At 37.8% G+C, this 17,004-nt stretch overlaps 1 protein-coding gene across 2 annotated transcripts in view; it reads right to left on the bottom strand.

Annotated features, from left to right (window-relative positions):
- The window catches only part of ARHGAP15 (Rho GTPase activating protein 15), a 629,407-nt gene that overhangs the window by 591,243 nt on the left and 21,160 nt on the right, over positions 1-17,004 (bottom strand). For both annotated transcript variants that reach the window (XM_039250736.1, XM_039250737.1), the window contains exon 2: positions 8,681-8,859. In XM_039250736.1, the coding sequence (XP_039106667.1) occupies positions 8,681-8,845 (165 nt within the window). In that variant the 5' untranslated portion in view covers positions 8,846-8,859. The remainder of the gene's footprint in view (positions 1-8,680; positions 8,860-17,004) is intronic.

Here is a 17,004-nt window from a genome sequence, read left to right as displayed (position 1 = left end):
ATAAAAAGTAATGCATTTTCCTTGTATGGTATTGTTTGGAGATGGTTCTGCTTATCAGGTTTTAATATGCTCTTTGAAAACTGACACGTACTTTACCCACATCTCTTTAGGAACACAGGGATTCAAAGGCTGGATAAAATACTTTCATGCCTCTCAACACAAACCTGAAAGGGTAATTAAACAGATGGTAACAATAAACCGAATCTGAACACATCAGGGACTGGAGTCCCTTATTAGAAGCTTTACACACTGAAGGGGGTGGGGAAGCCACTCTGGGGGAAGTGTTTTAGTAGCCAACACCTATATGTCTGCCTTTACCTCAGAAGCAGAAGCTAATGAACCATTTAGGGATGGGTGTGTCACCACCTGAGAGAAGGCACACAGGAGGTCTTCCGCACACTCCGCACACTCCAAGGGGCAGGAATGCAAAGGACTGTAAAGGAATGCAGCGTGCCTCAGGATCGCCCTCAAAGATGTCATATACCATATACCTCTCTCCCACCTCTGCTCCTATAAACACACACACACACACACACACACACACACACACACACACACACACATACACACACACACAGCCAAGCCTTTAAAGCTGGATGACTTATGCTTGGAACACAAGGCTATTTTCTTCTCTGTGAGGCCCAAAACGAGGTATTATAGACTTCTGTGATGACACAGGTATTCTGAATATTTCCAACCTCATTCTTGACAACAGAATGTTCTCTTATTTATTCCATCCTTGAAACATATTGGAATTCTACTTATTTCTCAGCTCTTCATATTGTCAGTGTGTCCTGAGTTAAATTTATAGGAGTATTGAAGCAATTTGATATTTCAACTTGTAAATGTATGCATGCGGTTATTTTTCCCAGAATATAAAAATAAGCTTAAATATATAAATATTTTATACATCCCTCTCTGTATATCTGTATTTTTAGAGATATAGAGATGTATATATACATGTATATGTATAAGAGATGTGTGTGTGTGTGTGTGTGTGTGTGCGTGTGGTGTATCCACAGAGAAAGTATCCATTATGTGTAAGAACGAATTTCGTTGCTGTGGAGGTTTACAATGTTATTGTGCCATCACCACACATGCAAAGATGCTATTTTGCCATTACATAAGGCATTTAAAACCTAGAGAATAATCAAGCCCGTGTTTGTTCTTCTTCTGTTTCTCAACCTGCTTCAGTTCTCTGCTTCTTTGGGTGCCATTTATGAGAAACATTCAGCATCAGTACAACAATGATTTAGCTTAATTAAGTGCTAGCAAGCAAAGAACAATGCCCAATATATGGTGTTTTAGATTCGCCAAGGTCATAATGATGATCTCTTAAAGGGCATTTGTGAGAACCAAGGCAGATATTAAAATGGGAAAATTTACAAAGTAGAGATGAGCGTAAATCACGTGACAAACATTGTTTTCCAGCTTGCATGTTACCTCTTTGTGGCTGCACACCGCTGTATAACACTGTCCAATGTTAATCCTGGGGTTTTGATACTTAAGAAGTATAAAAAGACTGTTCTCATCTTCTGATTCTATTATACTTACAACGACACATATCACTTTAGGAATTTGCCATAAAACTCTCCTAATAATATTGACTATGGTTCCAAAGTTATTTTAAGAGAGAAGAGTATAATATGAATTAAATAAGAGGTGCTGCAAATAATTCAGTGAAAAGCATAGTTGCTGCCACAAGAGTATTAGGTAACCTTTTTTAAATTAGAATGTACACTTTTAGATTACTGATTATGAACATCAGGGGACCCGAGATTTTGATTCATCAGTGATTCTCCTTTATGTCTACACTAAGATGTAAAAATGAGACCTCTGGCTCTAACTTGGTATTTCAGAGCCTTTCCATGCTGGTGCAGAAGCTGTTTTACCTGTAATCTCTAGTACTGCTCTGCCCCCTTGTGCTGCTACAGTGAACTCAACAGAGGAACCGTTTGCCTTAATCTTTGTACATGAACTACAGAAAAACCCCACTGTCACTTCTCACTTTTCTGGCAAGTTCAAGGTCAGTGTCTAGCTATTTTCAGCTCATCTCTTCTTGATCCATGCAGAGAAATGACAAGGTAACGTGATTCGGGGTCAGCTGTATTACAGGAACCGTTACATAAACGGAGAAAGTGAAAATCAATCCTAGCTGACAGTGACTTCGGGATAATCAACGCTCACTGGATGCCTCTGTCAGCTCGCCTGCATCAAACACCGTGTGACTTCTGTCAGATCTTTTTAATAAAACTATATTCTCACTTTCAGCAGCCTAAATAAATATTTCATTTGAGCTGAATCTTTTAGACTATGTTAGCCTTCTGGATTTGTCAACCATGCCAATAATTCCTTGAAAAAAATTCACGGGTAATACCTCTTATCCTGAGCTCTGTTACTGACCTGAGATGGAAGGTACTTTTGTAAAATACACCCCCTTTTTCGAGTGATCTATGAGAGCTTTCCTGCAGACTGTTGCATCTCCCTGCGTTAAACTCAACACCTTTCCCCAAATCATCCTCAGCCCCAGCTCCTGTCTCTTCCTCCGTAACAGAACCCCTTCATCAATCATTTCTTGTTGAGAGATTAGGTTTCTTTCTCCCTTTCAGATGTTCATCATCACTTCCTGTTTATCTCTGTGTGTTCTGCTAGGACGTTTCCCCTAATGCAGAATTGGAAACACAGTATTTAACAAGATGTTCCACGTTAGTGGCTTTCCTACTGACAGCACCTGATATGTCATTTTAGGGAAGGAGCTATTTTATCCCACCCACCTTGTGCTCCCTTGAAACTGTGAGGCACCGCAGTACTCCATTGAAGTACAATTTACCATAATATTAGTTGTCAGTAAATTCAAAGACGGAACTCCTAAAGCTATAAAATGGATTAGAAGCAATTTAAAAAAGAATTAACAAACTAGAGTAAGAGTATACTGTCAACAAACAAATGCTCCATCATAGGACTGTAATTTGGAATTTTAATTACCCCTCTGCTTCTGTAACAAAACAATGTCTGAACTGGCAGCGATTTGAATCTCTCACAGGTCATTGAGCATTCTAGTTAATTACTCTATGAATAGCCTGTTTTTCTCCCCTCTGGAAACACGTTTCTAATGGCAGTCAAGGTCTGACAAATGTGTCATCTACATAATTAGCTAGGAAGCAACACAAAACATTAAACATGCTTTGTGCCGACAACTATCAAAACATTTCATTTGTTGTCAATTATTCATTACTTTGTAGGTTCTGAAGGGGTTGTTATTATGGAAATAAGTCCAGATGCTAACAAGGTTAGAGTTTTGGATTCAAATTAGTAATCAGAGGACTAACTTTTAAAAAAATGTATCTCATGTACATTCAGCGCCATGTTCAATCAGTAGGAGATTATAAACAAATTTAGCTATGCTCAAGTTAAAATGAAAAGGAGGCAGCCATGGACGTGAATTCCAGAGCCTCCGCTCATTCTTTGAAGCACGGACTCTACGCTGTCGTTGTAAACTTTCTGAACCTTCGGCAAGTCCAGTCTTCGCCCGGGAAAGAAGAGTTAAAAATGTTCACGTGAGGAGATGGCATGGGATAGCAAGGACAAGGAATGAAATTTCTGGTGGCTTTGGATTCTCCACCGCCCCACCCCAGGGCATATTATGTAAAAGTCAGAATTCTGGCTAATAAACTTTCGAGTCTGCTGTACAGCAGTTACCTTAGGTAACCCTTGAGTCTCATGATTTTTTTTTTTTCTATTTCTGAAGCCTTGTTTCTTTTATTGCTGCTTTAATATTGTATATAAAGCCAAGTATTGTCTCGAAAGCAGCACTTCTAATGTATATAGAGGATATAAAAAGATTTCTCAACAAAATTGACCTCTCTGTGGCAAAGAAAATTGCATTGGAAGACACATTATTGCGTAGTCATATCTGAGGCTTGGATCTATGGGAGAGTCTCACTCCACTGTCCTCTAGCTTTCCCTTATAAACCAAAATGGCTTACAAATGTCATCCACAATAGTCCAATAAAGATTAGGAACAAAACACTGTCCTTACATTGATGAGATAAGAAAGATTTAACTGCAGAATGCAGTGTACAAGAACAGTTCATAAGGCTTGTTCTCGAATGAGAAAAACAGAATTCAAATTATATTTGTGTGTGTCTAGAATTTAATTGAGATGATCAGTTTATTTTCTACATAATGTTTGATCAGATGCCTGTGCTACAGACCTAGATAAAAAGAAAAGAAAAAACAAATTCTATCAGGAGAAATCAAGAAGACCTGTTATCTACAGAGTGTGCAAAATATGTCAGGAAATAATTCTACCCTGAGCTCTGAGAATGCTTAGTTAATAAAAAAGATCAGCTACTCGCTAAGAGAAAATAATTGTCTGTATCTATATTTTTCAAAGCAAAAAGGCAGCCACATCTTACACTAAATAGGACACATTAAAATAAGCTTTAATAATCTTTATGCAGAAGGAAACTAATCCATTTTCAGATCATACGATCCACAGCAATAAAAGGAAATCATCAAACTAAAAACAATTTTAGAAATGGCTGCAGACTCTCATTTAATTAACATGCAACAGATCATATATTTATGAGGAAGTCAAAATATTTAGGAAGCCTATAATCCTGTAAGCCTTAATGTGGTATAAAAACAACAAATAAATGCAAAGTGTTACTGTTATACATGCCTGCCTGATCAATGGTTTTCACATATTGATCTATAAATGGAGTTGACAGTCTGTGTTGGCTGCACATTTTCCAAGCAGCGCTATTTTTGCAGAAAACCAATACGGGCAATTACCTTTGTTTGAGATGCCAAGTCTTATCAATTCAATGTGATTTAGTGTCATTTTAATTAAATATCAGGATCCACTTCAGGACAATTTATACAAACAAAGCCTCAAACCTAACTATAAGCTGGATTTGAAGTAAACATGGACAAGTCCTACAGTCTCATAATATTTCTCAAAAACTCTGCGAAACAGAAGGCTTATATTTTTAGTAGCAATTTTTATGTCTGCCTTTTTGGCTAGCCACAACTTTGGCAAGTATCCTATAATCACAGAAGTATGAAACAAAAGAAAATTGTTTCCTCTTTTTCTTTATAATATATTAAAAAAGAAAATTGAACAAGCACAGTCTGTTAATGGCAGCAAAAGGAGTCTTTTGAGTTAGCATTTAGGAAGGGTTCGACCTAAGTCCTCATCCTAACAGTAATAAAAAGATATTCCCCTGTCCGTGATGGCCATGAATTAAGTATTGCACTTCTGTGGAGTTTACAAGATGGAGATGGTGAATATTCATACATGTTGCTGCTTAAGACACCAGCATTAAATGCTGAAACTGCTCCTGTCTGCAAATCCTATGTCTGCAATTTTCCTGATTTGGGCTATTTAAACTCTTCATTAATATCTATTCTAAACTGTCTAGTAGGCTGGAGCGTCCCTCTTATATATAACATCAAAGCCACATTAAACCTTTTGCATTAGCTATTTGCTGGATTGCACATTAGCCTTTCAGCCCTTAAAGAGGCACACTTCACTTGCCCCCCATTTACGCTCACTAAGCCGTCTGCTTCTGTGTTTAGCACATTCGAGTAAATAAGCAGTCCACCTTTAAAAGGTCTCACTCCGGTGCTCAGAATGAGACAACAAATCACGGAGACCAAGGAGCCTTCCTTCCCCACCAAGCAGAGGTCTCCAGATCTCTCTTACAGAGAGGCAATTTTCTGCTAACCAAGTCCTCCCATGTCCAAACTTCCCCCCTCTCCAACATTTCCCAGGCAGTAGAGTGGCCTCTTTAAACCTGAAAAGGCATTGATCTTATCAACTCCATAAAAATGATTATTTGGTCTTTAAGGAACACGATGCACGCCGCCAAGGAAGTACTAATGGAGGATTGATGCCTGTTGTACGGAAATGTTTCCCTGCAGTACTTAGGTAATGAAAACTTTAACTTAATAAGTAAATCACCTGTGTTTGCATAGCACGGGGTCAAATAAGTGTTTATATTGACATTTCAAACTGTTCCTCTGTTTAGGATACCAAGAATCTAGGCTCTTTTGATGCATATGGGAGGATTTTATGTGGTGTTCTGAGTTCACAGTCATATTAAACACAGTTTTAATTGAACACGATGAAGAAAGAGGATTTTATGAATTAATGACAAAATTATATAATTGATTTGACCCTAGAACCTTTTATCACTTTCTGTAATAAGCTAAATCGTGATGAATGTAATCTCAGATTCTTGTGTTATATGCTCCAATAAGTCCATATTAGGTTTGTATACTCGTTATGCCAGGGAACACGTAGCACAGATGTGCCATATACATTGAACACAGTGCATAACATACATAGCACTACTCTAGTCCTGATTTTTTTTCTGTACAGATTAAACGCATGTGTCTCCGTGACAACAAACCATGCTGCATGTGACATGTGCACGCGTTTTTACAATATATCTCCTCCCACCTCTCGGAAGTTCAAGATCTCCCCCCTTGACCTCACCCCAACCTCCAACTTCTGAAAAATCAAGTTCTTAGTTTAGCTTGAGTAGATATCTTTAACAGGCTTGTTTGAATAAATATGCCAAAATACTTTACATTCTGTCAGTATCTAGTCAGAAAATTGTGCATGGAAAAAAGATGAAAAGAACCGAGACAGAAAGAAAATTAGTGCCATGGCAAGCTTTCAATACAGTATCTCTGCGCCAAGTTTTCTCGGTGAAATGACATATCCTCACTAAAATACCCCTTTTATATAATTATGCACTGAGCACACATAACCAAAAGTAACTTTTATTTTTGTTCCTTATCGAGGAATACATATTGCCCAGGCTAAGAATGCGGAAACAAAAGCTGGGATAATTATAGCTAATTTAACTTTGGAAAACTCTTCTCTAGCAGTCCAGCATATAACCCCCCAAACTAAAGTTATGTAACAAGGTAATATCAACAATGAGAAACTGCATGATAAAATCCTGCCCAAAAGTGAAAAATGCTAATTTTGTCTCATTTAGCAGCTGGATACAGAAATGCTCATTAGTTTTAAGAGGGTTAATCCTTTTAACTTTTGCATATTGATATGCCAATTATGCCTAATTGTACAAGAGGCATCAGTCAAGGTAATAGTGCATAAACACATGAAAGTTATTAAGTACATCCCAACATGTAATAAAGTAGGTGTTAATTGGTAGCTGAGTTCTGCGGGCTATTGAGGTGGATAATTCATTGAGAGATGGATCACTTGTAATTTCTCTCCATAATTCCTTTTGCAGTCTCATGCTGTGATGTTTTCATGCTTGTCAAAAACAACTGTGGCATAGTGCCTTTTGTTAAACACAGCCAATAAAATATGTTAGGCATCATTAAATATACTTAACTTTTAAACTTTTTCAAAGGTACAGTTCTTACTGATAATACATTATAGAGATTCCAATAATTTACTCTAACCATGTCTCAAGTTCATAGTTGAGGAACATTTTAGCTGGTTTAAAAACCAGCAGTGTTGTGCCTCCCAGCAGACAATCCTTTTAAATGAGAAAGTCAATAAAGAGAAACGCATCTCTCGCATCTCTCGGTACCTTATCTCAGGATGTGTCTCCTGCTCCCAAAATGGAATCACCAGCTTCCTCATGCTAAATTTGTCTATGCTACCTGAAGAAAGAATGATTCAAATCCTGGCTCCTGAGATGGTTGTGGGTTAATTTTGCACTTGAAATTCGAGTGAAAACAGAGAATAAATATAATCAGTAACGTGCCACCCAGCAAGTTTATCCCATTTAATAACTCAGTTAGGGCACTGAATATTTCATAGGCCCCTACGATATTAACAGAACACTCAATTAATAGCTCACTTGTTTCTGCAGAGTGACTGGGACTCACAGCCCTTCCCCAGCTAACCTATTTCCCGCTCTTGTTCTCACTGTGAGAAACAAAATAGATCTGGGGTCCAAAAGAGTGGCTAACACTGCATAAATAATTTTGTAACATCCTATGGCCTCAGCTGCAAGTTACCACCATTATGGAAGAAAATTAACCAGAGGAGACTCATCGCAATCAGTGTGTTTAGTGGCTCAGGATGCGTGCAGGGGCAGGGACACAATTGGCAGTAGAGTTCATCTCTAACTATTTTATTTCAAATCTTCCTAATGACACATTATCGAGACAAAATGGCTTCCTCTCCAAACCTTCAATCGCCACCCCATTTCAATCATTCAGGCTCATTCCAAATCAAATCGTAATTCCAATGTTATATATTGTTGGGAGATTTTAAGGAAGATATTTTCACATATTTTTAAAGATATTTTTCCCCCTCAGTTCATTCTTAGCTAATTTTAGCCTCTGGCTTTTCAAAGTGATGTACTGTATTTGGAAGTACAAACACCACATGCTAGCATAACCTCATTATTTTTATAACACTGAAGCATGATAGTGGAGGCCCTTAAAATGAGTCAAAGGTGCTCTTCAGTCTAGCTCCAAATCCACTTTATCACTCTGGATTAAGCCCAGCTCTTCTCTCGCAACTGGGGATATTATTATGACTATAAGTAGGCAAGATAAAATGCATTACAAAAACAGTTTTCTTGTGCACATTAGGAAAACAAATAAAACAAAACTAATTAGCTTTTTTTAACAGAACTCTGTATCAGTGAACGTGGGGGTTTTGGGGCATTTGACTTACGGGTTCAATGACCTTCCCAACATCTGTGAGGATCATGGATTTACTTTGGCTCAGCCTGTCATGGTGGCTGTTGGCATTTTTGATCCTCATTTGCACAGCTCCGGTGGCTTGACGGGTGGAATTCAGGGTATCCACAGAGGTATCAGAATTTGTAGGTTTCTGCATATTATGGCGTTATCCTGATAAAATAAAAAAGCACGTTATATTATTTTAAATTTATCTTTTTCAAGAAAAAATTTGATGGAGTGCACATTCCTATTAATCACTAAGGTGCAGAAATGAAACAGATAATTTCAACCTCTCTGAATAGTGAAGAAGAAGGTAATCACTTTGTAATTGTTTTTATCAACTGGGGCCTCTGTATGTGGACAGTACTATGCATACCAGAGGACTTCAAAGTTCATAGGCAGCACACTCGTACTTCAGGATTTCCTAATTCCATTAAGGAACTCCTAAGGGCAATGTGATACAGTCTTCCTGATGTAGAAATGATGTTGCCAACTAAGCATCTTTAATGTATATGCTGTTTTCATTCACACTATCACTGGTCTCTTACCCACCCCACCTCAACTCACAGCTACACACTAACACCAGCAGCCCTTTTTGGTGAACAAAAATCATATTTAAGTTAATAGAATTAGCTCTAGGGCAAACTAACCTGGTCCCATTGACTAATATGTTGGCCTTGCCTGATTTGCACTGCGTTCAGTCCTAGCTGATATCCCCGCTCACAATACCTAAGAAGGGAAATTGAAGTTCCTTTGTGCGCTGCCAACTGTCAACTGAACTAGGTTCGGTAGCTCGGTTGGACATAATGTTTATGAAGAATATGAAGAGAGAGGAAATCAAAACCATTTATTTATTTATATTTACTTTACTGGAAGAAGTCTGAGTAGGCAGGAAATTTTTAAAGGAGTGGCAGTAAGGAAACAATAATTTGGAAAAGAAAATGAAGAGAACTGAACTGTAGCAATATCAGTGGGTGGCCCAGGAAGGCTTTAGCTGCTTCCTCAAATCCATAATCCTTTTCAAGTGCCCCTCTCCACAAACCCATCAAATGAACATATTACCTCATTTAAAAGAGAACATTTGCAATGCAAACACAGCTTTCCAGCTGGTAGAAACAGCTCCCCTTCTAGCCTGATTGTTGTCTCTATGTCTCACCTATAGACATCCCATAGCTAGTCTGGCACATGTGTCCAGCGTTAGAATAAATTGTTGTCAGTTACTGAAGCTAGTATAATCCAAAAGAAGGATTGTATTTTAAGGAGCTAACTATATTGGTACTCCTATATCTGTTGGACAGACAATAGGGCTGGCTAGCATCATGGTAATGTTCAAGCTAAGTGAACATTAAAATGATTAGAAAAGAGTGAAAACATTTTAATAGGAGGGGAAGTGTTACCTGACCATTGATACCAGTAAGGCAACTGAGTGATAACTTAGAAAGGAAGTTAATATTTGTAGAGTATTTACTATGTGCCAGGCAATGCACTCATTGATTTAATTCTCACAAAACTCCCATGAGACAAACACTAAACTCATATTTTTCTAGAAGAGAAAAATAAAGATCAGAGAGACTAATCAGTTTCCCAAAAATAATGAACAGAGAGAATTAAGGGCCTGTATTTTACGCCAAAAAAAAAAAAAAAAGACTCATACAAGTAAATTGACAAATCTAGTTAATCTACACTGTGAAATATTATTCAACAATAAAGAGAATGGATTATTGATGCCTGGGACCACTTGGATGAGTTGCAAATTCTTTGTGCTGAGTGAAAGTAGCAAATACATTAAATAAATTTTAAAAAGTATCTATGGAGTACTTACTATTTCATTTACATAATATTCTAGAAAACGCAAGCTAATATTTAAATAAGAAAGCTGATCAGTGATTGCCTAAAGATGGGGTAAAGGGAAAAGTGGATTTTAGTGAATAGAAAGGAACTTTTGGGAGTGATAGATATATTTGTTAGCTTGATCGTGGAGATGGTTTAACAATCCTTAATTGTTAACTGCGTATATTAAAAATTATCAAATTGTATGCATTAAGTACTTGCACTACTGTATTTCAGTTATACCTCATAAAAATGTTTACATGAAAGTTGTTTTAAAACTTCTGTAACTAGGGGAGCCTGGGTGGCTCAGTCGGTTAAGCATCTGATTTCAGCTCAGGTCATGATCTTAACGGTTCATGAATTCGAGCCCCACATTGGGGTCCATGCTGACAGCTTGGAGCCTAGAGCCAGCTTTGGATTCTGTATCTCCCTCTCTCTCTGCCCCTCCCCTGCTTGCACTATGTCTCTCTCTCTCTCTCTCTCGTTCCCTCAAAAATAAAATAAAACTTAAAAAAAAATTAAAATTCCTTAACTAAAAGAGTGCCTGGGTGGCTCAGTTAGTCAAGCATCTGACTTTTGATTTTGGCTCAAGTCATGATCCCGTGGTATGTGGGATGCAGTCCTGCACTGGGCCCTGTGCTGACAGGATAGAGCCTGCTTGGGACCTTCTCTCTCTCTCTCTCTCTTCACCCTCTAAATAAATAAACTTAAAAGAAATCCTTAACTAAAGTAATTAAATTAAGTTTCTTAATTATTTTGTTCATACTTTCATGTTTATGTATCTACATGAGTGATATAAAAATTTATCTAGTTGAGAATAAAAGAGCTATTTCAATAATATTTGAAATAAAAATTTGAATTAAAAAATCCCTTATCTCCACTATTCTATAGAAATATAATATCAGCTGCTTTCATGAGAATGATCTTAAAATGTATCAAATTTGGCCATTAATATAGACATTGGAGATCTTACTTCTACATCTTGCTAGAATAATGTATAGAGTATTATATATAACTTTTTTAGAAAAGTAAATGCATTCTCCATATACCCCAGTACAGGATAATGGGGTTTTGGTTTTATTCTGTTTATTATTTATTACTGAAGCTATTAATATTTCACAGCTAATCATAAATTATTTCAAAATAACAAAGCAAATCTATGAATCTTTGATATTTATGAGGATCTACTGTAAAAAACATGAGTTTTTCTAGAATAAATAATACTAAAATTTGTATGGAACTACAAAATATCCTGACTAGCCAAATCAATCAAAGCTGGAGATATTATAATTACAGATTTCAAGATATACTACAAAGCTGTAGTAATCAAAACAGTATGATTTTGGCACAAAAATAGACACATAAATCAATAGAACAGGACAGAAAGCCTAGAAATAGACCAACAATTACATGGTCAATCTATGACAAGGGAGGTGAGAATAGACAAAGGTAAAAGGATAGTTTCTTCAGTAAATGGGGCTGTGAAAATTGGACAGCTCCATGTAAAAGAATAAAATTGGACCACTTTCTAACATCATACACAAAAGTAAACTCAAAATAGATTAAAGACCTATATGTGAGACCTGAAACCATAAAATCCTAGAAGATTACATGAGCAATAATTTCTATGACATCGACTGTAGCAAGCAACATTTTCCTACATATGTCTCTTCAAGCAAGGGAAACAAAAGCAAAAAGAAACTGGTGTGACTACATCAAAATTAAAAGTTTTCTCTTAACAAAAGAAACCATCAACACAACAAAAATACAACTTACTGAATGGGAGAAGATATTTTCAAATGACATACTTGATATAGGGTTCTTGCCCAAAATGTATAAAGAACACATTTAACTTAACATCCAAAATAAAACCCCATAAACAATCCAATTAAAAAATGGGCACAGAACCCAAGTAAACACTTTTCCAAAAAAAACATATAGGTGGCCAACAGACACATGAAAAGATGCTCAACATCGCTAATCATCAGGGAAATGGAAATCAAAACCACAATGAGATATCACCACACAACTGTTAGGATGGTTAAAGTAAAAAACGCAAGAAGTTGTAAGTGTTGGTGAGGATGTAGAAAAAAAGGAACCCTTATGCAGTGTTGGTGGAAATGTACATTGGTACAGTCACTGTGAAAAACAGTATAGCATTTTCTCAAAAAATTAAAAATAGAAATATCATTGATCTAATAACTCCACTACTGGGCATTTACCCAAAGAAAACAAAAACACTAATTCAAATGTTTACTGAATCATTATTTATAATAGCCAAGATATGGAGCCACCCTAAGTGGCCACTGATAGATGAATAGATAAGGAAGACATGGTATACATATACAATGGAATATTATGCAGCCACAAAAAGGCTGAGATCATGGCATTTGCAACAGCATGGATGGACCTAGACGGTATCATGCTAAGAGAAACAAGCCAGACTGAGAAAGACAAATATCATGTTTTTACTCATATGTGGAATCTAAAAAACAAAACACAAATAAATGGATAAACAACAACAAAAAACAGAATCAGAGCCATAAACACAGAGAACAAATTAATGACTGCCAGAGAGAATGAGGGTGGTGGCCTGGGCAAAATGGATAAATGAGAGTGGGAGATCCAGGCTTCTAGTTATGGAATGAATAAGTCACTGGAATAAGAGGCAGGCACAACATAAAGAATAGAGCCAGTAATACTGTAATAGCATTGTATGGTGACAGTGGGTATAGTGGTAATCAAAGCATAACATATAAACTTGTCAAATCACCATGAAACATTATGTGTCAATTATACTCAAATTAAAAAGAAAATTAAAAATTAAAGTGCAGGATTTTATAGGGTACATTTTAGTGAATAAAGTTGGGATAAATGAAGGAATGATAATCTAAGGATTGAGTCTGTAAGTGTGGCCTTGGAGAAACGGTAATTAGACAGGTTGCATAAAAGGGGGCCATGATGGCGCCTAGTGGCAACGCTGTCTCTACTGGTCAGCTCTGTCCTCTGTTACAAACCTGTAGATGTCTGTTTCATCATTGGACAAAAATGACAGTGAGGGGACAGGGTCAGCCAAGAGGATTGCTGCGCTCTGTAGGATCCTTCTCGCTTTTGATACTGATGCACTCAAAGGCTGGAAGATCCTGCAGCTTTACAGAGCTCAATAATTTTAGGCAGATTATCAACAATGTAAATGCATTTGTATGACTTGATCCCTAAGGAATTTGGGTATAGGTTGAGGGGAATCTATGATTAAACATATAAGTCTTTTAGAAAAAGTCAGGGTTTTCTTCTGAGAGCATTCAAGCCTTGATCTTTGATGTTACTCAGATTCAAATTCAAAGGATGGTGTGTTTGTATTAATGGTGAGGGAAGTCACTTAGGCTAAAGCCACTGTCTTCTGACCAAGAGCATGAAGCCACTGTATTTACATAGCCTTGCCATGTGCCATTTATAGAACATGTTGCTTCCTCAGAGTCTGCACAAATTTCAATGTCAAATCAATATTTGCATTCTTGTATTAATTGCACAATCAACTCATTATTTGCCTACTGATGTCTTAGTGTCAAAAGGCTGGATTATTTCAAAGGCCTCTTATCTGGCTTCCCCACCTATTTTCTTGGGGCAGGCTGCAGAAAACATTTCCAGAATCTTCCTTCTTCAGGCATTTCTATTAGGCTGAGTTTATTTCTACCATAGTATTAGGGTGACTTCTCTCTCCTCACACTTTCTCTCCTCTAGCTAGCACTTCCTTTCCCATCTGACCCCACCCTCACGTCACCAAAATTTGTTGATACCCAAAGGCACTCTAGTTTTTCTCTTTATTCAGCTTCACTTGTACTTTGTGTTCTACAATGGCATTCACTTGATACTAATTCATAATTATTCTCATGTTTGCAAATATTTGGTGGTTTCTGACTTTGCAGAGCACTACATTGCTCTGAGAAGAATACACAAAATGACACAAAAACCTCCCCTTAAAGGTTTTCACCAGCAGAAAATAAATAATCCATTCACAATGATGGAGAGTCTCCCAAATGGCCTGCACTATATCAGAGTCTGGAGATTCTTTGTAGGTATGTATGTATGTATATATGTATGTACGTATGCATGTATGTATTAAATATCAAAGGCCTTACAGGTTGGTGAGGGTGATAGAGAAACAAATCAATAATTAAATAAAGTTGTGCCCAGGCAGGGAGAGAAGCAATGACATCAAACTCAGGGTGGAATGTGGGGGTGGGGAGAGCAAGCCTGCAAAAGAAGATCAGTTGGTGTTGGTGCTAAGTCAAGGAAGGTTAGGCATTTCAGGCAAAGGGCTCAGCATTGCAAAAGTATGCAAATAGCTGTGAGGTTATAAGGTAAATATTGAAATATGCCCTGAAGGGAAAACATAGTTACCAAAGATGTTCAAGGAAAAGGGAAATGATAGATTTCATGAAGAAAATGGCACTTCACTTCAGTGTGGTGAGTCTGTCATCTTGGTAGCCTCTCATGGGGCTGGGCTGAAAAGATTGAGAGTCCCTCCCTTCTAACCCAGCCAGTGCTGTGAGATGCTGGTATTCCAGATACTCTGAGGGAGTGATGAAGGAAGAGGGCTTTCCTTGGCATAATACACACATGTGTTGTATAGATTAATTGAGTGCAAGGCTGAGGTAAGCAGGACCGCCACCCCTACCGCCCCCCTCCCCACGGGAACCAGGGGTGTGCAAGAGGAAGGAGAGAGGGCAGAGGAGGAAGGAAATCTAATAGACTGAAATGACAGCTGTACTAATGGCTGTGGCACTTGTCACTGTTTCACAAAATAAGTCAGAGACGACTTATTTTCATCCATCCTGTAGGACCCTCATACCAAGAGGATAAGTCTGTTAGAAGCCAAATTTTTCAAGTTGTGTTTGAATTTCACTTCATAGCTCTTTATCTTTACCCTCTTCCAACTTCTCATCTTCTCCTTGCCTACATCCTAATACTCTTCTATTCCCTTACCAGATACCCTGTTATCCTTTTCATAGTTTGGTTGGCAGCCATCTGCCTCCCCCCACCCACCCCCAGCCAACCCCACCCCCGCCGCTCAGCTGCAGAATCTACTTAGGCACATCTCATCCACAGGGTCAACAGTTCTGGAATTGTACCATACCTTCTTCCTTGCCTATCTCCTGTAAACAGCCATCCTTTCAGTCAATTACTAAGACATAGATGGGAGGGAAAGAATTAAACCAATGAACATAATGGTATAAGTGGATGATCAGACTTCCCCTTAACCTCAGGGAAGCATTTGTCTGAATCTCAAACTGGAAACTCTTCTAGCTATGTGGGAGAAGTATCTTGCAGTAGAAGAGCCTTGATCAATCTACTCCATGTATGATCTTAAGTGAATTTAGGGGGAGGTAGCATTTGTGACTTGGGACAAGGTAGTAGCATTGAATTCTGGTAAATGGGGTCTCCTGGAGTTATGTGATGTGATGGCCCTGCCATGGTGTTCTTATTCTTGAGTGCTTATGAAAGAAGGGCCTAGAAGAACAAACTCTATCCTGAAGCTGGCCCTACCAAAAGTCAAACGACACCCTCGCACCCCAGGGTCTAGTATGACGTGGCTCCCAGACCAGAGAGTGGATGCACTTCCAGGAACATACATATCAACTTCACGATGTGCTACTCAGAAAGGCAATGAAGACCTCCTATTTGTGAGTCTCCAGTATTATTATTCCAGGAATATTCACAAGGAGTTGAAATCATTCTTTTGTTCCACCTGTGATTTCTTCCCTCACTGACCCTCAGATTTCTATATTTCATAGAGTAGATGGTAAAATCAATAATATTTGACCATGCCTACTTATATTCAACTTAGTGGCATCAAAAATTTTGCTAACTATAAGATTCATGTGATCTAGAGGCTTATTCAGTATTCCACTTGTTCTTCCTACAACACATCATCTACTCATTATGATTATTATAATCATCATTATTATCAAAATTTGTTCGGGAGAACACTGTTGGCTTATGCATTTATATTCTTACAGGAGGCACACAGCTTGGTGAATGACTAATGAAAATATTGAAGAATTAGTTCATTGTGCCTGTGTCTAAAATATCCATTGATTTCACAAAACTCTCCAAATAAATATCCTATCCCTGAGTTAGAAATTGAAATGTGAATCACTTAGGACTGGCTTCACAATTTCTCTAGACTTCCTGATTTTGTATGTACCAAGTGAAGAGCAACACAAGTTGGTGATATTGCACTAGTTCCACTTTCAATATTGCTTTAAAAACAGGAAACTGTGATGAGAATGCACTTTGCAGGAACCACACAAACAGGCTCTGCTCAACAGACCAGGTTCAGGGGTATTCTGGGCCAGATTCTCCCACTTACACTGCAAATGCCCAGACAGGAGTGAATGTGATAATTCATCTAATCATAAATTTCATAGCTGCTCTGTCAATTATTTGTTGCACTCTGTTAATTACACTAAGGCTTAGCAGCTT

The sequence above is a fragment of the Hyaena hyaena genome, unplaced genomic scaffold (genome assembly GCF_003009895.1).
Source record: "Hyaena hyaena isolate Hyena2069 unplaced genomic scaffold, ASM300989v1 scaffold_381, whole genome shotgun sequence".
Lineage (NCBI taxonomy): Eukaryota > Metazoa > Chordata > Mammalia > Carnivora > Hyaenidae > Hyaena > Hyaena hyaena.
The sequence above is the reverse complement of the archived record's forward strand: the minus strand, read 5'-3'. Positions and strand labels throughout refer to the sequence as shown.